General features: G+C 35.3%; 2 protein-coding genes across 7 annotated transcripts in view; one reads left to right on the forward strand and one right to left on the reverse strand.

Moving 5' to 3' along the window:
- Window positions 1-1,023: 1,023 nt before the first annotated feature.
- TCTN3 (tectonic family member 3) lies at window positions 1,024-18,557 on the reverse strand. 2 transcript variants are annotated; one of them, XM_034439816.2, is made up of 14 exons: window positions 18,303-18,557; window positions 18,016-18,142; window positions 17,110-17,231; window positions 15,792-15,922; window positions 15,287-15,395; window positions 14,520-14,638; window positions 12,724-12,759; window positions 12,272-12,346; window positions 12,032-12,157; window positions 8,702-8,797; window positions 7,332-7,429; window positions 6,811-6,976; window positions 6,311-6,436; window positions 1,024-4,913 (listed from the first exon to the last, which is right to left on the reverse strand). In XM_034439816.2, exons 1-14 carry the CDS (start codon window positions 18,514-18,516, stop codon window positions 4,683-4,685), a joined length of 1,776 nt encoding a protein of 591 aa, XP_034295707.1. In that variant the 5' UTR covers window positions 18,517-18,557; the 3' UTR covers window positions 1,024-4,682. The 2 variants fall into 2 exon arrangements, with proteins under 2 accessions (XP_034295707.1, XP_034295708.1); XM_034439817.2 differs by lacking the exon at window positions 12,724-12,759.
- The window catches only part of ENTPD1 (ectonucleoside triphosphate diphosphohydrolase 1), a 57,917-nt gene continuing 49,624 nt past the window's right edge, over window positions 18,555-26,847 (forward strand). Inside the window, exons 1-2 of one of the 5 annotated variants that reach the window (XM_087872768.1) lie at window positions 18,555-18,722; window positions 19,519-19,745. Coding sequence is in view for 1 of the 5 variants with exons in the window: in XM_087872773.1 (XP_087728899.1) it covers window positions 19,610-19,745 (136 nt within the window). In the remaining 4 variants the exon portion in view is untranslated. The other 4 variants (XM_087872769.1, XM_087872771.1, XM_034439825.3 and 1 more) reach the window with 4 other exon arrangements.

Genomic DNA, 26,847 nt, shown 5'->3' on the forward strand with positions numbered 1-26,847 from the left:
GATTATTTTGAGGCATGGGGCAGGTCAGGAAACACGCTGTACTCAGTAGTTACCCATTTGGGAGTTGGCCTCCTGCTTAAACAACTAATGTCAACAAAAGTGGACTTTGTTGTATGATGTTATGTAGCTAAAGCCCAATCGGAGAAATCCATTCTACAATTGGGAATCACATGCACTTTAATAGCTAATTCTCAGATATGTGAACCATACATACAAGCAATATAGCTAAGGTGCATTCTTAAGGATAATGATTTAGAAGTAAATTTTTTGAAACATGATTTCTGATTAAACATGACTAGGGATTTCTGCATAAATGTTCCTGAAAATCTGCTCCAGGAAACAATTCAGCATGCAATACAAAGATAAAATGAGTTTATTTATTTATTTATTGGTTCGATTTATATGCTGCCCTTTTCCGGAGACTCAGGGTGGCTTACAATGCGTTAAGCAATAGCCTTCATACTTTTGTATATATCTGCTTAGTAGGGATTTTGCCCCCCCCAGTGGTGTTCTTTTTTATACAAAGTCAGCTTATTGCCCCCACAAACTGGGTCCTCATTTTACCTACCTCGAAAGGATGGAAGGCTGAGTCAACCTTGAGCCTGGTGAGATTTGAACTTGCAGTAATTGCAGGCAGCTGGTGTTACTTAACAGTGCTTTAGTCTGCTGCGCCACCAAGGCTCAGAATTAAATGCACGACAGAATTGAAGATGAAAGTGATAAAATCTGTAAGCATTTCCTCTTACTATTCCAATATGGCTTTCCTACACTTTTACTAAATGTGAGAACAATGACTCTGGCTACTATAAATGCTAACTTTTGATGGGAAGGAATATACTGTACTAAGGATAAACTGTATATCTGGAAGGATATACTCTCACCAGCATTAATGCTATTAATGCTATGGTATTAAGTTAGCAAAATGCACCATTTTAAGTTTTGTAATTTAAAATTTTAACATAAAAAAGAATGACTTCACACAAAAGTAATAATTTTGAGGGTTATGATAAAAAGACAGAATAGTTTTTTTAAAAAATAATACTTTAATTAAAATGCTTACAAAAAGTGCAGATCAAGTAAATTATTTTCATCAATTTCTAACATCTAAAACAGTTAGTAAAATACAGGTTAAAATTCCAATCCAATTTACAATTTTTGAAGATATTGAAAATTTTGTAATAAAGATTTTATTGCTTTCATTAGACAATGTTTAAAAAAACTTACATTGCCGTGTTATCTAATATGTAATTTGGTGATTAAATCTTGAGCCACAATGCACACCGAAACTCTGGGTGCTCTTCCATCAATTTACATAATTGTCAAATTTCACTTTTTACTTTCACATCTCAGAATATAGTTCAGTGATGGCTAACCTTTTTGCCATCACGTGCCAGGAGAGAGGGGACGGGGGAGGGTCACATGCGTGCATGCCCACACCGATAATTCTATGTGCCCTGCCCTGCGCATGCGCGCGCAACCCCCCCTCCCCCCCTCTGCTCCTGGCACGCGATGGCCTGGTAGGTCTGTTTTTCTTTCTTACCTTATCCAAATCCTCTCTATTTATCCGGGAAGGGCGAAAACAACCTTTCTCACTCCCTCGGAGGCCCTCCAAAGGCCTGAAACGGCCCATTTCCCAACTCACGGTGGGACCGGTAGTGACATTTTTTGCTGTTCCCCAGCCTCTCTAGGAGTCTCTGGAGGCTGGGGACAGCAAAAAACGTTACTTCCTGTCCCACCGGGAGTTGGGAAATGGGCCGTTTCAGACCTTTGGAGGGCCTCCGAGGGAGTGAGAAAGGTTGTTTTCGCCCTCCGCAAATGCATAGAGAGAATCTGGAGCCAGGTAAGAAAGAAAAACGGGCCTCCCCCCCCCCAGCCCCTCCGGAGGTAGGAAACAGCCTGTTTCCCTACTTCTGGTGGGCCCAGAAGGCCCGAAAATCAGCTGGCCGGCACACGCATATGCACCAGAGCTCAGCTGGCGTGCCCACTGATATGGCTACGTGTGCCACCTGTGGCACGCGTGCCATAGGTTCACCATCATGGATATAGTTCATACATCCTGAAATAAGGTATCTCCTATTTTATAACCTTTCTAATGGTGCTACACAGTGGTATTTTATTTATTTTGATTCCTTGATGGAAGCTCATAGCAACTTACCTTTACAGACATATATAATCCAAAACAGTTAAATCTTTATAAACTTTATAAAGATTTATAATGAAGTAACATTCTATACTTTTGATCAATTCTTTGACTTAAGAAAAGACTGCATATGAAAAAAGAATTGAAATAAACTAAGTTTGATTACGCAGATAGATGTCAATATCTTTGCAACAATATGGAACCTTTCACCCAAGCATCCCAAAAGTTTGGGTTTGAGATTATATATGGACTATGCACTTTATTAATAATATGCTCAATGAAGTTTCATGAAAGAAATATTTGGTGCATACATGTTTCAGAGAAACTGCCTTAGTGTCTTAACCATTTCGAAAAGCAGCCTATTTATACAAACTTATATTGCACTTTGAATAATATGCTAAACCCATGAATTACACCATGGATTATAAATCACAATGAGTCACTAAACCAAAGCAAGCATAGCACACAGAGCTGAGAATTAGAACATCATTTAAATGTAATGTGATTTCTTTGGGCTTGTTGTGAAAAGGCAAACATATTTGAACACAGTTGCTGAGAACAAGTATTCCAGCAATACTTACAACCCTGTGTATTTTGAAAACAGAGAAGCCAGGCTTTTGGCCAAGCACTATCTTATTGCACTCCAACTGGAAAGTCATAAATTGTTAACTCTCCTATTTGGACTCTAAAACTAGTTTTTCATACAATGTCCTTATTTTAGAGTTGACAAGGTAGAAGGTCACCGTATTTGTCTGCTATATAACTTGAAAAGATTCTGAAATGTTAGCTGGAAGTTTGAAAAGCATCCTCTTTCTAGCTGATCATCATGGCTACATTATAAACTTTTTCAAGTAAAAAAGCTGAATAATATGTATATGAGAATACATAAGATACAAAAAAAAAAGATTAAATCCAACTTTAATTCAACATATTTTTGTACTTGCAACATGAACTTCTTTTGCCCTAAAACCCTAAAATCTTTTCCAATTCATATCTTCTTTTCATCAAAATAGGTTTGATGTGGGGAGGTAATTCAATATCTAGTCTCCTATATATGCATGTTTTGATAAAACTAGTTACAGTTTAAAATGCTTGTTATTTTATTCATTCCTCTTGTGAAATTAGCTTAAGCCTAATTTTTTTATTATCTTAAAAGATCTATAGATCCACAGGGATCCATTACTATTCTGAAATACTGAATACCTAAAGCTAAGTAAATCAAATGTAGGGGTGCATTCTGATTTAGTCCCTGATAATATTTCTTGTTTCTCAAGGAATTCATTCATTCATTCATTCATTCATTCATTCATTCATTCATTCATTCATGTGGATTTAACATAAAAGTAATTTGGTAGCAAAACGATTTAAAGACCTCTGTGGTTTAAAATATTAAAGAGCGGCTAGCATTATTGTGTATGGCTGCAAAATGCTAAGAATCATTCATAAGAATTCAATTAGTTCAATTGCTTGAGGAAAGTGAAATTCAAAGTATAATTACTGAAAGAAAGCATGCTAGAATTTTTAACATTATATGAAACTACAATGATCAATGATATAATTTGTCACATCCGCTGTGTACCACCATTGCAAAGCATATATTTGCAAATATAACTTTATACAACATAGTAATTGATAATTAAAACATTAAAACATGAGAGTGGAAAACACTCATTACAACACTTGTGTGTGTTATGTTATTTTAATGAAATAATAATCATTAAATCTTTTCAATTTAAAGAGTGATTCTGATATTAAGGCACCTATATAGATTTATATTATAGCTTTTCATGTTTCAGGCTCCCTCTTTTAGGAAAGACTGGAGCATTCTATGAATGAAGAATTAGTATTCTAAACAGTGACAGCAACAACAGCATAAACATTGTTTAATTAAAAGATTAGCTGTTAAATAAATATTTGTATTAATTACTGGATTGTAATTTATCAAATATCTCAATCATATTCCCAACAGGAAAAAACATATACTAAAAATTACAGGATTCTTCATACTTTTGATGTAGTTCATCTTGAAAAAAGATACTAAGAGTCCATGATTAAGGAATTTTTTTGTCACTTGTAATCTAAAGATGCCTGTTCAACACTAACACGCCTTTAGGCAGAAGAAAGGCAAGGAGTTGCACAGAAGACAGAAATTCAGAGGTTTCAGAACACAAAAAGAACCCCTGCGAGTATCGCTTTGGACCCCCACTTTTACATCCCCCAGGCTGATAGCAAGCCTGTCACACGCAGCCCATCCATAAATAGAAACAGCATCACTTATGGAACAATTGCTGTCAGGGGCTAAACATTAAATGTTATGCATAGCATACATTATGGACTATTGGTTTACAAGATGTCCACATAACCTTCTATGCAACCTTGAGACTGGCTGAGATGCATCTCAATGATCTGACACATAGATGTTGCAGAGCCTCCCTTCTTTAGGAATTTAGGAAGAGAATTAGCCATTCTCTTAAATGCTCTATCACTCATTGTGCAACCATTTTTGATTCCATGTTACATGAAATGCTATTCTTTTTCTGTATTAGAAGCTCACAAATATTCCATAAAACATTAATGACATCAGCAAAGTGCCCAAAAAATTGCATGAACCATTCACAGCTTCATTCAATGCCATTTTAAAAGGGAAGAAGAAATCAAATGGAAGTTTCCTATAAACGTCAGGTTGACCATGAGGTGACTCTGGCCATTTGGTAACATCTGTGAAGGTAACTGTACTTGTCAAAGGCAACATGTTCATATATATACCGAGAGACTGAAAGAAAACAGAGTATATAACATTATTTAGCTATTACCATATACCCAGTGTTTTGAGGAAAGAACGTAGGAAAAAGGATAGGAACAAAATGTAGGATGAAACTCTTTCATTTCTTACTGAACTAATTATAATTTAACACTACTGTTTATTCCTTTCAGCTTAAATGGAATAGAACATTTAAGAGAAGATCTGTGGCATTTGTTGAGGGATTTGGATATAAAAAGAAGCTGTGTGTCATGAATATTCTTCCTGTTTCCTAGACAGGATATTTTATAACAAAGGAATTGGTACAGAAAATGATAATCCTTTCTAGATTTATCATTACTTTCTTCATCACATAAGTAAAAATAAATACAGAAAGGAAGTCCACAGAACCTAGGGATTATTTAGATTCTAGATTTTCTGACTTTCGAGGACTTTATATCTCCAGGGACCTTTGGATTGCTTTCCTCATAAGTCACTAAGTAGCAACAGAAAGCTCTGTGCTACGTAAGACTTTTAAAGAACTATAACATTCTGCCAAAAGAACAGATTCACTTACACCCTATTGAACCAGAGCTATTTAGGCACAAAGCCAGCCAAAGAGAACTGCCTATTACATTTTATTTTAAAGAAAGAACACTATGATAATAATGACAGAGCCAGAGGCTGTAATATTTACGATAAATATTTAATAAAACTGTGCTTTCAAATCATTCCGGCAACTGCCTTGTCCAGGCAGTTGCCAGAATGATTTGATGGCATGCTTTTATTTAATATTTATTGTACAAACTAGAATCTCTGTCATTATTATCATAATATTCTTTCCTTAATATAAAATGTAATGGGCACTTCAGGCCCTTGGCTCTTTTAGTCTTCCATATATAACCTGTAGTAAGTCATGAATTCATACATACACATGATTTTTATCTCCTCTGATGAAATAAAGCATCCTTTAGTTTTAAAAGTAGAATTCTCTTTTATGTCTGAATTCAGATAATCTGATTAGTATAAATGCTAATTTATGAACAAATCAAGACAATCACTTAATTTAACTAGAACTTAATGTGAGAATTTTTCCCCAGATTTTGATTTAAGAAGGAATTCTGGTTAATTCAAATTCAAGAGTGAAATTTTTTGGTTACATATTCTAGCACATAAAGCCACAAGCCCAAATCTCCTTATGCTTTGTGCACGAAGCTCTGAACTATATTTGTCATTAGCTCAAAACTACCCAATAAAATCAGAAAATAACCTTAAGATACTGAGTTCATACATGTTAAGATATACTGCAATTTGTTTCATTTGCCTAACATAATATGTGAATTCGGGATATTTTTACTTATTCAGCAAACTGAGATTAAACAAATCATGGTTTAGCATGACTTTCGAATTCAGCATTCTGTGAAACTGACCTTCAGAGGTCTGCAGAGGTAATAATACCGTGCACCCAACACTTGAGCTTGTGGATTAGATAAGAGGCCCACATTTGACCATATCACCTGAATCTCTAGGGAAACAGGAATCATACAATGCCCATCCTAGAAAAAAAAAAGATACCGAAATTTAGGTAACAGGAGCCCTAACACTTCCTGTTGATAATCATAAGTAAGGTAAGAATTACTGCAACATTTACATTCAAGTACAAAACATAATTCACAGTACTACAAAGGGATACAGAATGTTCTGTCATCTCCATCTCTCCATTCGTGGAAAGAACAAACAATGTACAGCAGGCACATTGGGTCCAGTGAAAAAAAAGTTCTTTCTGAATACAAAGCTGTAAATGTACAGTAACTGCAACAAATTATGTCTAGTTTGATATAGCTGAAAAAATAAGGGTCTGTTTTGGTACTTGTGACAAAACGTATATTAGGAAACTATAAATGGAGTTGGATGTTCTTTCTCACATTACCTGCAATTTACACCTCTGGGTAAAAACTCTGGTCCATTGCTCTGGATGGCCTGGATCAGCATTGCCAATTATGGCCAAATGCCCTGTGCTGAGTTCTCCTTCGAAGGCTTGGTAAAATGGCTCCTGCAAGTCATTACAACTTCTTTCCTCAGGTTTGAAGGGTATACTGCAAAAGACCAAGCCGTCATGTGTCACAAATATGAAACACAGAAAAAGATAAACAGAACAAAAATTATTCCTATTAATGCAGTCAGAAAGAACTACATGGGAAAACTAGATAAGTTATAAAGGAAGGACAACACGAAGATCCAGCCCTTTTAGAACTGGAATTTCAGAAAGTAATTATCTGGAAATATTTGTGGAGATATTTATACACAAATCCTTCAATGTTCAATGAACATGTAGTATATGATGGAGATAGCGTTTAGCAAAATTCTTCACTTTATGTGCCAAAACAGATACAGTACATCTGAAACCTGAATTAGAAGAGCAAAAATGTAAATGGCTATATAAAATGTTACCTGAACTGGCAGCCTGTTTTTACGTTTTCCCCAAATTGTACTGTAAATCTCTCAGCTGCTGAGCACTGGCCATTAGCTTGGTTCTGTAAAATGGTTACCTGAGGAAAGGGAGTGTTATAAAACTAAACGAGAATATAGTGGAGTCACTAAAACAAATTACAGACTGATACTGGTACCAGATACAACATTTATCTATTATTTGTAAAACCATGACATGAACAAATTTTTAATAGTAAAACAGGCTGCTTAAGTTTTAAAAACAAACTCAGTGCCTTGCTGGTTTAGGTCAACCAGTAAAATTCTTCCTTGTGAAGATTTCATTATTCTTTTGGCAAACCCTCATTTTAAAAAGTTTTACAGTAATAAGGTAGCTATCAGGAATTCCTCTACATTGTATTTGCTGCATAAATATAACAAAGAAATAGGAAAGTTTGGCAGCCCACCAGCATTTGGAGGTCACAGTACGACCAACTATTATATTCACAAAGTTGTTTTTTGTCATTAAAACTTCTGACTGGTACTGCAATAATGTATTTTCCTATGAAGGTACTATGCATATTTTGCATGTATTTTTATTTTAACTGAAATGTCAAATTTATTGCTAATTGATCTATCAAGTGAATGATTTCCCGCATTCCTGTACCCATAATTATAAAACTGCCAATTGAGGATATTCCAAGTGAATCCCAGTTCTAAACATTCATACCACTATAAATTCAGGTTTTTAAGCTGTTACAATCTGTTGACTTCCTGTAATGAATAACTTGAATACACCTCTGGAAAACTGTATCTATACAAATATGCTATATCAAATATACATTTTGTATACTCTCATAAAATTAAGAATAGGCACATCCTACTTTCCTACTTCTCTCTTGACTTTATAATAGAGAGAGACAATTTCTTGTTATGAGTTAAAAGGTTTTTGAAAATTGTGGAATAGATATCAAAGAATAAAAAAACAAAGACATAGAACCCCCCACCCCTACCCCGGAAAGAAAAGGAATAGGAAGAAAAAGAAAAAAGTATGGAATTGCTATTATCTAAAACTAAAAAAAGTATTGGAATTACTGAATCAAAAATCTATTACAGGTAACTGCTGGTTTCACATAATAAAGAAATGACAAGCAAGTAGTTAATACTATACTCTTACTAGTGGTTGTGGGTAAAAATGCAATATAGTTTCTTAACTTGGTTCCAGGCGGTGTTATTTGCATACAATTATATGTTAATTTCAAGAACTATAGGAATAGAAAACTTCTCTGAATTAAGTTATTGGATAATAAAAGCTTTCCAATGGACAATCATCTAAAACTTATACCCACACATCAATTGAGAAACATAACTTAATATAGAGCAAGAAAGCATACATGTTGCTGGATCCCATTATATAAAGCTCTTAGTGGTGCTCCTGTGATATAGCCAGGATTTCCACTTCTTCGTTTGGTCAAAGAAGATCTTCTGCTCTGTAAGAAACAGAAAAATGGCAGGGAAGGGGTAGGGAGAGAATGTTACATTTAGAATGCCAAAGAAAGTGGTCTAACCTTTCTCGGGTCAGGGCCATGCACACCTACCGTATTTTCCGGCGTATAAGACGACTTTTTAACACATGAAAATCTTCTCAAAAGTCGGGGGTCGTCTTATACGCCGGGTGTAGTTCTCCTGTAACCAGGCAGACCAGCCCGAAAGGCTCTGACGAGCCTTAAATGGCTCTGGCGATCCCAGCTCTGGCGATCCCAGCTCTGACAATCCCAGCTGAGTTCCCTGCAACTCAGCTGGGATCGCCAGAAACCACGTAAAAGGGAAAAAGTTTTTTACCTTTTACTCTGACGATCCCAGCTCTGACGATCCCAGCTGAGTTCCCTGCAACTCAGCTGGGATCGCCAGAAACCACGTAAAAGGGAAAAAGTTTTTTCCCTTTTACTCTGAGGATCCCAGCTCTGACGATCCCAGCTGAGTTCCCTGCAACTCAGCTGGGATCGCCAGAAACCACGTAAAAGGGAAAAAGTTTTTTCCCTTTTACTCTGAGGATCCCAGCTCTGACGATCCCAGCTGAGTTCCCTGCAACTCAGCTGGGATCGCCAGAAACCACGTAAAAGGGAAAAAGTTTTTTCCCTTTTACTCTGAGGATCCCAGCTCTGACGATCCCAGCTGAGTTCCCTGCAACTCAGCTGGGATCGCCAGAAACCACGTAAAAGGGAAAAAGTTTTCCCCCTCCAGCTTGCTTACCTCAGCTGCTAATCGCAACGCTTGCCTTGCTTTGCTTGCTTGAATCTATTCAGGCAAGCAAGCAACTCCCTGCCTGCAATCAAGCAAGGAGTTAGTTGTGGACTTCAACTCCCAGAATTCCTCAGCCAGCAAAGCAAAGCTGGCTGAGGAATTCTGGGAGTTGAAGTCTACAAGTCTTAAAGTTGCCAAGGTTGGAGACCCCTGTTCTATTGGGTAAGATTTTTCCCCTTTGGGAGCTTTAAAAAAAATAGTCAATTGGGGTTTTTTTAGTTGTTCTTTTTTAGACCTAGCATTTAGGAAGCCGTTTAGGAAGTTTAAAATTTAGCTTTCATATAAAAATAAAAATAAAATAAAATAAAATAATATTTGTGCAGCTTTCTGAGATTTAGTGTGTTTCTGTAATGTTTCACTCCAACTACACAAACACACAAAATCTCACAAAGCTGTATGTGGAATTTTGTGTGTGTAAAGTGTGAAAGTTGGTTTTTTGGGCTTTTTGTGGCTGTGTGAGGTTCCTGCTTGTTGCAGGGGCCATTTTGGGTCTAGCACAGCTGCTTTTACATTGTGGGTGAGCCAGTTGTGTTGTGTTGTGTGTGTTTAGAGTGTGAAAGTTTTTTGGGGGGGGCTTTTTGTGGCTGTGTGAGGTTCCTGCTTGTTACAGGGGCCATTTTGGGTCTAGCACAGCTGCTTTTACATTGTAGGTGAGCCAGTTGATGTTTTTTAATTTTTATTTGGTGTGCATTGGAAGAGGGGCAGTCTTATATGGCAAGTATAGCCCAAACCCTATATTTTAACAGGAAAAGTTGGGGGTCGTCTTATATGCCCAGTCGTCTTATACGCCGGAAAATACGGTACATTTCTGTTATCTGGTACTTCTTTAAAAATGCCCAGCAGGTGGCAGTGTCCGATTGACCTTCTTAGTGCTTAGGACACTAATATGGAATCCTGAACCAGGAAAATAGCAGAAACTGGAAAATTGAGAAATGTCTTGGAAAAAATGCAATACCAAACTACTCTCCTACTGTGGCAAGAAAACTGCCTGTAGCAGTGTCTGTAAAGATCCTATTTGTAAAGAAGACTTTTTTTAAAGTAAAAGACTGAAATACCACACAAAAGTAGATTGCAAGGCAACACAGAAATTATCAGAGAGGTTAATCACCCAAGAATGAAACAATACATCTTATAATATCAATTGAACATCCATGGATGAAAGACACCCACATGGAAATGACTGAGAATTGGGAAAAAGCAAAAATAATCAATTATGTTTATCCAAGTTATCAATATTGAGAAGAAAATAAGGATTTGTACAGAAATGTTTAAGACAGTCCATACTTTTGGATTTCTAGAAGTCATATATTTTAGGTATATCTGAGTTTCAAACCCACCAAATATTTTTTCAGGCTTTTTTAATATTTACCTGCTATTCAATTGATACACTGTATTTAAAGTATTTGTCCAACTTTTCTTCTTAAAAAAAAAAACCCAAAGTGCTTTAATATGATAGAATTATTAAAAGGTATTTTAATGGGTCATTTCAAAGCTATCTAGGCTAGAGATATAGACACTAAAATATATTACAGTACTTGAAACAAAATCATAAATCGGTACAACAATGAAAACATATGAAAAGCATACAGATAGGAAACAAATTCCTTTAAATGACATGTGCTTGTTGAGTTCTTAGTGCTTTCTGAGCTTGTTTGTTTCCTTGCAGCTATTTTGTCACCCAGACTAGGTAAATCTCTTTGGTGGTAGAAGGGAGTGGGGTTTGCTCTCTGTATATCTACAGCAACTCACTCTGTCAGTGCTGGTAGGGAATATTTTTCTTCTTCATAGTTTCTTGATTAGGCTGTTTTTTACTGCTTGTTTACCTGGATTTAATTTCTGCTTATCTGGGTATTTGATTACTGGTGAGGAAGTGTTCTGGTCTATTGAAATGTTTGTTGCAAGAACTCACATGTAGTTGAGCAACATGTGGATTACCATTTTTTTCCTGGTAATAGTCAGCCAGATAATAATGTTTCCAAAACAATGGATACTTCCCCCCTTCAATTTCAGCAAACATATTTAAAACTGCCTGCTATTCTATTACAAAATAGCATCCTTTTCTAGCTGCCAATATTAGTCTGCATTATAGTGCTATAGCCCAATGTCATTTTTTTTTTAAAAATCTTATTTAAGAAGTCTGAAACTTTGGTGGGACAGAAAAGAAGCTATACTTCTTCACCATCCTTGCAACAATTTTTCCACAATGCAGATCTTTCTGCAATTGCGTAAAGCCATGAAACTGATATGGAACCATGTCTACAAGCTTGCTTGGTGCTAAGGCTCATTTATCTTATTTATACAGAGTCAAAGCTGTCAAGATGCACAACAAACACTAATCCAGAAACTCTTGCCACTGGGTTAAGTACAGTAGAATGTTTAGTTGTATACTTTGGACCCAATCTAAAGATATAAGTACTGACCCCAAAATGCAGAGAAAAATGCTGTTGTAATGTGACTCCTGGATTCCCTGATATATTGGTCAATTTGAACTGAATGTAAACCTTTTGGATTCCGTGGATCCCATTAAACTCCATCTCATAATTCACCTAGAAGTACATCAAACAGATCAGTAAAAAACAAGATATGCTCATGAATAAGCTTTAGCTTATTTTGCCCCTTTTCTATTATAGAAAAAAGCAATTGCTGATGTAGCTAAATACCTCAGAAACAACATTGTGGCATGTATTACCATTCAGCACAGGAGCTGCAGGCTCCGAATGTGGGATAATGTGGACCTGGCAATGACAAAACATATATTCAATTTTTTAAAAAATTCACCTCACATGATTCAATCACAATTATTTAAATCAGAAAATTTTATAATTTCTAAAATTACTAAATTTCTAAAATGTTAAGATTTCTAAAATTACTCCAAATAATTTTACATAAGAACTCCCTTGTTTGCTTACCTTCTGAACTACTGAACCCTCTGATCCCAATCATCAAGTCATGGCTAACATAATCCAGTATCATTCCAAATCTAATTTCTTAAATATAGATAGAACCCCGCTTCCTTTCCCAGTCCATATTAGTCCAAATAATTCCATGTTATTTCAAGATGGGATTTTCTTAAATTAGAAATGGAAAGATGGAAATAGTTAATATAATTTACCTCGAAGAGGTGAAAATCGCTAAAATTGACTGGGACCTGAAAAAGAAAACAAAACCCAAACCATGGATGCCTCATTTTGCCATAAATCCATACAGTTCATAAATGTGAAGTCTTAATCTTCTTTACAGCCTAATTTTCTGCATAATTTCTCTCATTGTCTCAGTAGGAATGGAGGATTGCTTAGGAATACAGGTAGTCCTTGACTTATGACCACAATTGAGCCCAAAATTTCCCCTGCTAAGCAAGACAGTTTTTAAGTGAATCACTGCAGCTGTTAACTGAATCATATGATTCTTAAGTGAATCTGGCTTCCCCTTTGTCAGAAACTCACAAATGGCAATCACACGACTCTGGGATACTGCCACCATCATAAATACATGCCAATTGCCAAGCATTCAAATTCTGATCATGTGAGCATGGGGATGCTGCAAAGGTCATAAGTGTGAAAAACGATCATAAGTCAGTGGTGTTATAACTTTGAAGGATCAATAAACAAATTATTGTAAATCAGGGACTATCTGTAGCCAAATTTTTCTACAAGGGAATAGATCTAACAATATTCTGGTTCCCGGAACTTGCCACAAGTGATCTTTGAGGATCAGGTTATTCTGTAAATAAGTCATGCACAAACCATTAATTCTAATCAGAAGTTTCACTACAGGAGCTGTTGGACTTCTACTTGCTTCAGTGCATAGAATTATTAATATCCATGTTTAGGAAGTAACAAGATGAAATTTATTTTGAGGATAATAACATTTAGTTTATTAAAATCTAACAACTGCAAGAAAGTGAAATAGAGTTTTTATCATTAAAATAACTATAAGTAAATTTTGATCCTACATACTATTATCTAAGTTTTATGTCTCCTATTTATATATAATTGTACCCACTAAAAACACAACTGTGGAGAAAGGGCTTAGACTGATGTGACATTCTTGATTTTAGGCCTATGTATGTCTCCATTTTCTATTTTATTTGTATTTAAGTATCTTTTCCCTGGTCTGATCACATAAATAAAATATAAAACAACTTCCAAAGTTTTAACCATAAACCTACTTCAGGGAGTCTGCCCATAATGTTTCCATAGATCACCTGCCTTAACAGATATCTCCCTAGATGCACCTGATTTTAACAAAGGAAATAATTATCTTTTAAAAAGTCCTATGTCTAAATCAGGACTCTTCCCTTAGTTATCACAGAACTTCACAGGTGCTGTTGATAATACAAACATTTGTTGCAACTAATTGTATTATCTCTTTTTCTAGAATGCTAGCATTTCATATTAGTTGATATAATTGTCTTTTACAATAATATCATATACAATACATTTCTATAGGACTTGAACTCCTGTCAGTAACAGGCCAATAGATAATATATTTCCCCAAATTTCTAATTTTCTACAAAAGAAAGTAGTGACTAAATTTACCTCCTCCTCCTCTTTCTTTGACACTTAAAAATTATACAGGCTTACTTTTACTAATAAATATGCATAAGAGTTCACTGAAGTTGTGCAGCCAATAATCTTAAATGAATAAATAAAACAATAACAATGATAACCATTTGGACATCCTTGGCATTGACAAATTCACCAATCAATTACAAGCAAAAGGCAGTTTTACTTGGAGCAACCTACATCCTGCAATGACATCCACATTTGCCTATCCCAGGTCTTTGGGAAGAAGTCAAGAGGCTAGCAAAAATGCTAAATCCAGTGTAAACATCTGGCTGACTGTGCAACAAACCATAATAAACAAAATAGCAAATTAATAGGCTTCATGGTAGGTCAAATTTTACACCTGCAATACACTGAAGTTGCGATAATATGAAGCTGCATCCAATGCAGGGTCAGAGGTACAACTGCTCATCAGGTCAGTAAAGATCCTAATACAGCTGGTAGTTTTACTTTCCAGGAAACCTAAGAAATGAACATACTGTAAGAGGTAAAGAAAGACAGACAAACAGGAAATGTTGACATAAGAGTTCAAAAATGCAGTTAATATTTTTAATATGTATATACTATATGTTCTCTCTCTCTCTCTCTCTCTCTGTCTTATTTTTGATATCAATTATGCAACGTTAAAAACACTACAGCATATGGTGGCTTCTTGAAAAAATAGTTAGTCCTCACTTAACAATGTTTAATGACAGTAATTGAGACTGGCAACACTGTTACTAAGTGACAGTATCATAAAGTACCATGTCATATGACCATGCCAACTCACACTGGCAGATGTGGCAGTTTTGGTGTGCTATCATTAAGCAGATAGCTGCAGTTGTTAAGCATGATGTCATATGATTGCCTCCTGCTGGTTTCCCCTCTGATTGTGCTTGTCAGAAGCTGGCAATGAAGGTCACAAATGGTAATCACATGACAGCAGACTGCTGCAATTGTAATAATTGCAAGCTGGATGCTAAGAGAACCAGTTGTTAAATCTTGTTCAGTGTTGCTGTAACTTTGAACAATAGCTAAATGAATAGTTATTTATCAAGAGCTACCTGTAATCAGTTACCAAATTCAATAAACATTGTGACTTGGTGTTAGAACTAAACACTCAATGCTCACCAGCAGGATTCTCATCAGTGCAAATCTGACTAGTTCCAATGCCCACAGGTTGCTTAAGCACACTTAGTGTAGATGAGGCAGCATAATAAATCTGAATTGGATCCCCTACCTGAAATGGAAAAAGAATAGGTAAAAAAGACTAATTCCTAGAACAGCCCATACAGAAAAAGAACTTAAGCATTAACTTGATTTTTTTTAAGCCAACATCTATTTCACATGATTATTAAATAATCTTACACTGCAAGCTACTACCGTGTTTCCCCGAAAATAAGACCCTGTCTTATATTTTTTTGAACCCTGAAATAAGCACTTGGCCTTATTGCCATGCGCTCAAAAGCCTTGTTGGGCTTATTATCAGGGGATGTCTTATTTTGGGGAAAACAGGGTAGGCAAGTCTTACCTTGTTGAGATAAGGCTAAAATTACAAAAATCTAAATCTGGTCTGCTTTACATTTTCTCACTACTAAAAATATCTTGGGGGAAAAATATCGAAGAACCAACTCACTTGATAAAAGGCAGATGAAGAAGACCAAACTTGTTCTGGACGGATGAATGATGGCCTTCCATATTGTGCTAAAAGTACTGGGAAATTTACTTTTGTCACCATCTGTGGCACTTGTAAATAGTTCAACGTGGCTAAAAATAAAATATGGGTAGGGGAAGCACAACAGTAATATCACAGTGTTAAAAGGGCATCCCATATTGCAAATGTAATAAATGTTATTCCCTCTCTATATCTTTTTTTTAATCTGGGCTATAAAACCTAATACTTTTTGAAAGTTCTTTCATATTTTTGTCAGAGGTATATATCTTTTCTGTCACCTTAGTTGTCCATCTCACTGGTTTAGACTAGAAGCATTTGTGCATCTGTGCAAAAATGGAATAATGGAATATATTTGGCGAATAAGGTATAAAGAGGTTGTATTTTTCAAATCAAAGATCACTTGCCCTTTAACAGAAATACAAATCTACACAGTAACAAAATTAGAGTCTTGTAACAGACAAATTGGCTTTATTTATTGATACATCAACATTAATTTGATGTACAAATTTTCCTAGGTGAGTTATTAATGAAATAGATATTGGAAAAACTATTCCAGAGAAAAGCAAGTGTATTATACTATATACTACTTATAAAGGTAGTCCTTGACTGACTTAATGACCATTCGAAGTTACAACAGCACTGAAAAAATGACTTATGACTATTTTTCACACTTATGACCACTGAAGAATCCCCATGGTCACGTGATTTACATTCGGATGCTTGACAAGTGACTCATATTTATGACAATTGCAATGTCCTGGGGTCATGTGATCACCTTTTGTAATCTTCTGACATGCAAAGTCAATGGGAAACCAGATTCACTTACAAATGTGGCAAGAAAAGTTGTAAAATGGGGCAAAACTCACATAACAAATTTTTCTCTTAGCAATATAAATTTTGGGCTTAATTCTGGTTGTAAGTTGAGGATTACCTATAGTATAATACAACACTATTCATAGTTAAATTAAGATGTTCTTCTAATACTGTGGATTTATTTTTATGACAGAAGATAGAATTCTAAGAGTTAGACATCATTTTACTATCAGAAAAATAGAGAGAAAAGGAAAGTGTTTAGAAAAATTGATACCATAATGACAAATGAAAAATGCACCTGTTTCACAAGGTTTGAAAATGAAACTATATAAACAAAATCCATTATATTATCCTTTAATCTTCAGAAAATAAGCATTATGGTTTGTATTTCTATTCCTAAAATTAGATTCAGAGAATAGCTGCAATCAAAGAGTATAATTTGTTGTAGACAAAAAGTCAAACTTACAATCATTTAACTGTACACAGAAGAGTAATATACATCCATCAGGACTTGGAAGGATTTCAGTATGGAAGGGAGTGTTATTTCGGAAAATCAGGGACTTTTCCAAACACACCCGACTCACAGCTCTAAGGAACAATACAAATACAGAAATCTATCTTAAAGAACATTGTTTACACAAACTCAGATTAACAATATATATCAAACAATGGCTTTCAAAACATAGAGCTAAATTCAAGTTACTTGGCTTTTGGTACACAATAAAACTTAACATTAAAAGCAATTAAAAAGCTGCACCTCCATTCCAAAATTGTGCTTTTTTTACGATTCCAATATATTTTCTAGATTCAATTATTTATTTCAAGTACTGCCCAATTCTGAGCAGCTGGCAATTAAATACACAATAGACCACTACAGAACAAAATGGCATCCAGTCATTCTGTACAACACACCTAATCAAATCCTCCATTCATATTAACCCTAGGCCTGGAAAAACAGCCAGTCCTTAAAACTTTACAGAATGCCAACAGAATGGAAGTCACATGGATTTCAGGGGGATTTCATTCCAGGAGGCAGAAGCTGCCACATAAAAAAGGCACACTTCTTGGGTCCCAAAGGATAGTACTGTTTAATCAAAGGAATCCGGAGGATGCTAACTCTGCTGGCACATTTTGGCCATGGGAGACAGGAGGTATCTCAAATAACCTGGTCCTATGCCATGTACAGCTTTATAGGTGATGACCAGCACCTTGAATTGCACCCAGAAGCACCGGTGCAGCTCACAAAGCAGAGGTGCCCCACGGATATACTGAGGCATGCCCCATCACTGTCCATGCCATTGCCTTCTAGACCAGTTGAAGCTTCCAGTCTTGGTAGGATGTCTAGAAACCTAAATAAAATCTCCACATTCACCTGGTACTGCCTGGAAGGCAGAAAGAGAAGGGACACCCAGGGGCACCAAGGTTGCATTCTGAACCACAGTGTGAATCACAACAGCAATTGATGTCGCAGAAGCCTGGATGCAGGTCACAGGGGCAGCCTGAGAAAACATTGGTGGGAGACAGAAGCAGCATGAGCAAAGATTTTAAAAACAATGCAAAAATATCAAAACAAAAAAAATCGATAAGGGGGATAATTCGTTTCAAAGGAAAGAGAGGCACATGCCTTTGGGACATAGCCCAGACTTCCTCCCAACTCACCAGCACTTTCTTCTGTCTGCATGCCTGGAGTTCTGCTTGGGGAGGTCCCGCTTGGGGAGGTCCCGGGGAGGGACGTTTCGCTGGGGGCCGTCCCAGTGGGGGACGTTTCATCCGTGGAGTTTTCCGCTTTTAGAGTGACGTTGTCAGTCTCGGTCTTCGACCACAACTCCGACAGCAAGAGCAGCAATGGAAACAGGAGCCGCCACGCTGCCATAACAAAGGCATTTCTGCGTTGCTTAGAGACTGAGTCGCAAAGATATGACGTTAGCCCAGAAGGCGACATAACGTCACCTTTAACGTGCTTTCATAAAACCTATAGAACTAGAAAAATTATAGAGTCGATGATAGAGATGGAAAAAGATCCTTGTGTTTTTGACGCCGCGCAGGTTTTATGGAAGTTGTGATTGGATAGCGTAACAGGTATCCTGAAAAAAAACACAATTGTAACAAAGACACTGTCGTAATACAGTCCTGTAAAGAAACGGCAGGTCAAAGATGGGATGGAGTTCGGTTTGTATTTTGAGCAGTAAAGCCTGAAATGAGCCTTTTAAAATCCTTTTTACCTATTTTATCATCTTTTATCTATCCTTAAAAGAGCTTCTCGTTTGATTGCCTCTCTTTCCAATACGGGTTTTGGGGGTTTTTTTGCTTACAGGATAATTGAAAATTCTGAAATGCAACATACCTGCATGCAGTCATGAGAGAATTAATAGCTTTAAATCTGAGCCCAATCAATAACTTTAATTATTTCAGTTTAGTTATTGCAATTGTTATTTTTAGGTTATGATTTATACTATCTGAAATACAAACTGATCTCTGCCCCATCTCTGACCAGCAGTTTTTATAGAGCACTATTTTACACTGCTGTCATAGAAATATTCTGTCAACTTTAACCAGCCCGTGATGTAAGCTGTATGAATATTGGAAGAGAAACACAAAATATTTACAAATGCTTCTCACCCATAGGGCGAGGGAATTGAAATTAGACTGGTTGTACATTTTCTGAACAGCCAATTTTATTAAAAGGCATAAGCTGTAATGAGCTCACTTCATCTGAGAACTATGTTTGTAGCATTTATTATGCTTTATTATCCCTCCAACTGTGCTTGACTCTGAAGATACTGGGATACAGTCAAGAAATTTTCAGGTAATAGTATGGCACTGATTTTTCACTGCCTTCCAGAATGTTTCTTTGACTCCCCAGTCTATCCTACAGCCTTGTGTTTCCTGCTGCTCTTGAGTGGAAATTCAAGTACCAGGCAGACCTGCTTAACTTTCAAGACCAGCTACATTTACCAGATATCTGAATGGAGAAAGGAGGACGGACAATTCGAAAGAAGGACAGCTGGAGAGAAAAGGAGGACACACAAACTGTTTTAACTTTCTTGGCAGCTGCAACAAAAATTACAGCAAATACTGCAAAAAATGTACTTAGGCCTACAGGTATGTGAAATTACTTTTTCCAGCATCAGAAAGACTGATTTTTCGATGGCAATATTTTTCCAACAAAATTTTATTTTCAAGGATACATATGTTAGCAATAACATTGAATTGATGATGACATGCTTTTCAAATTTTAGCATAGAAACATGCAATCTACAGACTCTACAGAGATCATAGATTTGAAGTGGCTGGATTGAAGCCAATTGCTAGAATTAGGAAAAAGATCATTAACATAAATCTAGTTTGTCAAGTCTGTTGATGGATGAGGAAAAGAAAGAAGCAGGCAATTTTCAAGATCACAATATATGAAATTTTGAATCGTTACTGTTGTAAACACAACTCAAAATATTTATTTATTTATTTATTTAAAAAAAAATATTCAGAAAGCTGGGATATATTTGATTTTAAGGCTGTGCCTACTGGGCAGAGGACATGAGGAGCCCTGAAAATTTATTTATTTCACCTAGCCGGGCTGGCTTGATCCCACTGTTTTTGGTTAAATTTAATTGATTTTAATTGGGTTGTTTAAATTGTGACCAAAATATTTAATTATTTTTAAACTGTTTTTAAATTTTGTATGTTCTGTTTTATTCTGGCTGTTCACCACCCTGAGTCCTGCTGGAGAAGGGCGGTATGCAAATTAAAACAAACAAACAAACAAACAAACAAACAAATAAATAAATAAATAAATAAATAAATAAAAAAAAAAGAGGACTTACTATCCTTTTGCCAGACATCTAATAAAACTAAACCCAGGCAAATGTTGATCAGGTGCACAAAAATAGTCTTCTCTGTACCATAGAATTTGTTTCTACAAAAGAGGGGATGATTCTAAGCTATTACTTCATTTCAGAAATGTTTGTATGCCAGAAAATAGTTATGGTAAACAATGGAATATTATTGTGCTATGTGCTATAGATTGGTATATAGTGTGATTGATTTTAATATTTGTTGGTTCCTATCCAATTTTATGATAATTAAGTGATGCTTAATTAAGGTATTAAAAGGATTTTATATCACTAGCAATCAGAGCTGTTATACAATTCTCCATCTCTCCTTAAATGAAGATCATTGTACTTCATTCCGAGCTTTTTGGCACAATTTATAACTTTTAATTTCTTACATTTTTATAGAGAAAATGTGTTAAAGGTAAAAGAATGGGAGAGCTGCCATGATTATGCACATTAAAAGTTATCCATCTCAAAGCATTCTTTGTCTAAAATATAAAGAAGTGAAAAGAAAACAAGTGGATGTTACAAATGGAGGACATAGGTGTCTCACAAAATTTTGTGAATAACATAAGAACAATAGTCTCAAATGGAAGCATTTTCTATCTTCTAGACACAGGCCACAGAAATATAGAGTTGAATGGGACTTTCGTGATTTTGTAATCCACCCTGCTGCCCAGAGCAAGAATCACGACAACTGATTCCAACTTTTATTTAAAACCACCAATGCTGGAGCAACCACAGCTTCTAGACGCAACCTGTCCCACTACTTAATAGCTCACAAGTCAGGAAATTCCTCTTTATAAAGTTTGGATATCTCACAGTAAAACTCTACCCATTGGTTCTTCTTCTTCCTTCAGGGACTATGAAAAATAAATCTATACTCTCTTCCCTGTGATAAGCTTTCAAGTATGGGAAAACTGCTATCATATTTTCTTTTAGTTTTCTTTAAGCTAAATATATCAGTTCCTTTAAGTATTCTACATAGAATTTAGTCTTCAGGCCCATTAGTATCTTTGTTGTTCTTCTATACACTCTTTCCAGTTCCTCAACATCCTTCTTGTATTGTGGCAACCAAAACTAGACACAGTATCCTGGATGCAAAGTGACCAATGCAGCATAGAGTAGAACTATACATTCTCATAATCTTGACGTTATATTTCTGTTGATGTAAGTCTCCCTAAAGTAGTGAATTGACTTTTGACTGAATATGCATAAAATTGGCTACAGGCAGGGGAAGAAGAAAAATAATATTTGGGTTTGGAGGGATGGATATTAGGTAAATATAAATTTACAAAATGTAACTAGGCAGTTACATTTCTTAGAGGAATAAAGGCCAGGCTATATCAAAGAAGGAGCTTATGAGACTCATAAGTAGTAAAAAAAGCAGTACAAAAAGGCAAACAAGTTTTAAAGTATACAGTATATGGGAAAATATAGAATGAAGAGTTTGAATAACAAAGGATGGTTTCCAAAATAACATAGTTTCCATGGGAACTGGATAAGGCAATGGCAATGTATTGGAAAAAAATCCAGGATACGTGAGAAAAGTGCTGAAGTTTCATGGGCCAAACTTTGATGCATTAGTCAAGTTTTGCCTGAAAGTTTAAATAAGTAGATCTTGGGAGCCATCACCTATAACAACTATTTCATGTTGGCATCTTGCTTTTATTTTTCTGATATTCAAATCTAACCTACCAATAGTTACCTAGGTTTTGAATTAGGAGGTGTGCTGGGGCACGTGAATGAGTTGAGGTTTTTTTTAGAAACTGAATTCTATATGTATTTTTGCTACATGTTTGAGTCTCTAGATAAAAAGAACAAGTAAATCTGGAAATAACCTTTGGAAATTGTAGGGAGGACATGTCAGGAAAAATACAATAATTCAAGAATAATGCTTTTCATTCTTGAAATTCATTTAATAAAGAAATGTTTTCATCCAACCCACTCGCTCCTGTTCAAACCTCTGAAAAGCATGAAAGAACATAGCATGAAAGCTACTGAAACAATTAAGAAATATGAAGTTACAACATTCAAGAGTCACATGAGTTTACTTCTCCATTTTAAGAGCTCCTGCTACACATTTAAAAATAGTGCTACAAGAAACTAGAATCGGGCTATCTTGGGGAAGTGTATGATAAATGTTATATTCAGAGCAGCTATGTTTTCTCAGGAATGCTCAGCAATAAAAATTGACCATAAAAATTCAAATCTTGAACATATTAATTCTTCTGGATGAAAAAAATCATGCCAGTCCTTGATTGAAGCAAAGCTATACAAGTCATGCCTAATCATACAGAAACTATCCTCTTTGAATTCAATAGTCTCATACCCAAGGAAAGAGAGAAGCACACATATGCTTTGATCCCAAACTTCTTGTATATAGGGAGTTCCTTCTTCTCTGATTCTTATTTGTTAGTATCTGTTCCTTGTTTTATAGAACTAAATCCTTCTGTACAAATTAAGCAATGTTAACCCAAATTCTTGTATTTTGGCTCATTCACATAGTTCCATCAATATACATTGGCCCCAACCTTCAGAAGAACAAAATATGGTACTAGAAAGCTAATGAAATGGTATACCTGTGTACTTATTCGTTTTTTTAAAACAACGAGTAACTGCCCAGCAGAAAAGAAAGAAGGGGAAAGTAACTAGAAGTGGCCAAACAAACTAACAAATCTAACAAGCCTGAGATTCAAACCAAGGATGTTCTGTAGGTAAGGCAAGTATTAGATCTTTTATGCTAATAAGGAAGACCTGCCATAATAGAATATATAGCATGTATTTTTCAGAACAAGTAGAGAAAATATGGTGCAGCAGCAAATAGCCTGTTGAATGGCAGGGGCTTACCTAGAAGAAAGAAAAGTACAGTAGACAAACCAGAAAGCAGAACTTGAGCCAATGAAGTATAAATACAGTACTCGGAAACAGAGCAGGAAAATGCACCATGAGGTCCCATGTAAGGTGGGTGGGGGTGACCACAAGGGGATATCTTGTATTGTTTAAGGTGTGTGTGTATGTATTTATATACTGTACATACATATCTATCAAACAACAAAATGTTTCTGTAAGCAAATGCAAAATAATAAAGCATGGACATTTTATTTCCTCTGTAATTCTGAACATAGGAATTAGTATCACAAAGGAGATAGTTGAGGTATCACTGTCCTCTGTCTGCAAAGAGGTGATATAAATGATTAGAAAGGGTTTTTAAAATTTATTTTACTACAGATTTAAAGAATACATACAAAGTTTAAAAAATCCAAATGACACATTTTTGTGACAGAAATAGCAAATTTGTGGGGAATGTTCCTATTAATTACAATTATTTTCATATAATATTAATTCAGTGTGAATGAAATTAAAGCCACTGAATTTAGTACTGGTCTCAGTTCCACTTCTTTGTCATGGCCCCACATAAATTTTAGAATGTAGCCTTAGCATACTATTGTACTTAAAGAGAAAATATGGCCTTTGTGCCCCCCTCTTCCCCCGTTTTACCAAAATTACATACATTCTACTGAAGACGCCGAGGCAGCAGTTGTTACGTGATGCCAACTTTGCTTATGGAATTTTGTCATGGTCAGCCTTTTGTGCTCTAGCTGGAAGAGGAAACAACATCTTTTAAGTTATGCTACTCCAGGGAAAGAAACCTGAAGGACAATTTACTAAGTTTTTCTTTCCTGTTTCCGGGTTTCGTTCTTTATCCAGAGATAAATTGTATTGTGATCTTATCACAATTCTTTTATATTTATATTTTAAGGTATCCTTTATAAATTGTATGTAAAGTTTAATAATTCCATTTTGGACTGGTATAGAATTAAAAAAATGGATTGTGATCAGATTTTTTTCAAAATTTGAAGAGAACTTTTCAAATTTTGGTTTCAATAGAAAGTGAATATATTTTGCACAAAGTCAGCTGTGGTAGTATGTCCCAAGTAAGGCAGTTTCTGCCTTGAAATTTAATTGTTGTCCTAACTATGTAAAAAAATCACTCATTTTATGAAAGAATTTTGTGGAGGAAGGAGCCTCACTAAATGCTGAAATTCTTTTAACACTCTTAGGTTAGAATGGCTAGTGTTTTCATCTATTTAGGTTGCAGCAATTTTTAGAGAATTTTGAGATTTAATAATACATGTTTTAATTGCAACAAAGCTGGATTACTGTAAAATGCTTCACGGGCTTGCACTTGAAAATGGTATGGAAACTTCATTTTATGCAATAGCAGGAATATTCACTGGGATCTTAGTATACTAATTAGATTATGTAACACCAGTAGATTATCAGCTATGTAATTATCTATTTCTGGAGCAATTTCAGGAGTTGTTCGTGTCCTTTAAAATCTAATATAGTTTGAGCATGAAATTTGGAAAGCCTGTACTATATGAATTATTTAAACGGTTCATTTTTCATTTTCAAATTTTAGACTATTAGGAGATTAATAGTCTACAGTTTTGGCCCTTTCATCCTGAAGAGGAACTAGTATTTTATAAAATAATATGTAAAGTTGTAGTACAATCAATTTTATTTAATTTGTTGGAAAATGCTATCTACACTAGGCTTTTAATTATAAAAGCTATTTTTATATTTTTAGTCTGGTCCCTGGATAATTAATTTGCAATGTTAGGAGATTTTAATTGTGATCTGATATTGAAATAATATTTAACAATGTTGTCTCCTAGAATTTTATGGATTTTCTCACATAGTCCAGCAAACTGTGTATCCTAAACAAGGGTAGAAATGTGCTTCCTTCATAAATTATTCATATCAATTGGGGAGAACTGTTCAGGGTCTCATTATGGATATCATGAATTTACAAGTTTAGATTCACATTTGAATCATATAGATACCATTGATTCATCTGAGATATATTTTACATAATTACAATGTATAAAGCTCTTTTATGCTCTGTAACATAAACACATTCATAAAAACAGTGGGCATTTCCATGTTCAACATTTTCTCTGGACTAGTTTCCTTTGAAATAACATCACTGGATTTCTCATAATTTGTCTTCATATGCAGTGAGAGAAAGAGGGAGAAAAAGAGAGAGTGAGAGGATAGCAGAAGCCATGCTTATAAATAAATATTCTAATAGAAGTTTTATGGATTTCCAAGGAGTACAAACTACATCCCAAAGATGCTTCCTCATCTTAAGCTATCTACCTTTATGTTTCTCCCGTATGGGTATTTTCTCAAATAAATGAAGTTTTACTTAAATAAATAAATAACCAAGCTGTATGGAATTCCAGGAAGACGGTGCTGTTCTACCCCCAGTCCTATAATGAGTATTTTCAAATGCTGCTTAGAGTAAAATATATAAGAAAATGTGATATTCTTGTGATCTGCTCTATGGACACAAGATAAGTTCTGCATTTTTTATTTAAAGTATACTTTTTTTCTTTAAGTTTGGCAACTTCCCCAAAGCTTTGCTTCAAGGAAGAACATATGGTGACTTCCCCTGCAAATTGAAACCACTCTAATGCAGCTACTGTTTATAGAAAGAGATAGCACCACAGAGCCAAACAGAAACAAAAAGGAACTAAAAACTACACACTCATAATCTAGAAAATTATTGTTCCCTCTCCCTCAGGGAATGCTGCATATTTGAAGAAAAAAAAACACATATTTATTCAGGATTCAGTGGATTTCTGGTTAAGGAAAATGCTTAAATCATGAATTAAATCATATTGCTTTTCTTGATACAAGAAAACTTCTCTCCTGTAATTTCTCTCAAGAGTTACAGGATAGGATTCATTTGCTCTGATTCTACCTGTAATTGGCAAAGTGCTAAAATGTGTCTAAAAAGAAAAATGTGCATTATCCTATAAACAGATAGAGAGTATTATGTAAGAAAGTTAACAGAAAAATTATTGGACTAAGTTTCTGGAATCCTGTGGTAAAGAGCTGCACATTTTTGTTTCCTCACAGCTCTTTGAAGAACTGCAAAATAGAGTTTTCTCATGATTCCTCACCACTGAAAAAAATTTGATTCATGGCAGTAGTATGCTAGGCTAACATCTTAAGTCTGTTGCACAATAGTATTCATAACGGAAAACACAAGTCTTACCACCTCTAGGAAGTTTAAAAATATAAAAGTGGAACATGTAGCAAATTATCATAAATGAGAACAGACTGACGTAAAAGGAAACACTCAGATATTACCATATTAACAGAAATAAATTTACCATCGCCATCATGCTCAGCACTACCATTCGGTAATTATAATAAACGTGCTGTATATTCAGGAATACTTCTGTTGGAGATCTACTCTCAAATGCTGAAGTGTCTCAAGTGGATTCCAAGAGGTGACATATTTAGTAATCCAAACATAGTTGGTTTTTCAATTACCTCAATATAGCTAAATAAAAGTT

This window comes from Pantherophis guttatus, chromosome 6, assembly GCF_059756535.1.
Source record: "Pantherophis guttatus breed Tessera chromosome 6, ASM5975653v1, whole genome shotgun sequence".
Taxonomy (NCBI): domain Eukaryota; kingdom Metazoa; phylum Chordata; class Lepidosauria; order Squamata; family Colubridae; genus Pantherophis; species Pantherophis guttatus.

Excerpts from the sequence above, each read along its gene's own strand:
- TCTN3 (XM_034439816.2), bottom strand. The coding sequence starts at position 18,516 with ATGGCAGCGTGGCGGCTCCTGTTTCCATTGCTGCTCTTGCTGTCGGAG. Across the intron at positions 14,639-15,286 it reads CACTGATGAGAATCCTGCTG|GTTTCCTGGAAAGTAAAACT; the intron begins GTGAGCATTGAG and ends TTCATTTCTTAG. Across the intron at positions 12,347-12,723 it reads GCGATTTTCACCTCTTCGAG|GTCCACATTATCCCACATTC; the intron begins GTAAATTATATT and ends TGTCATTGCCAG.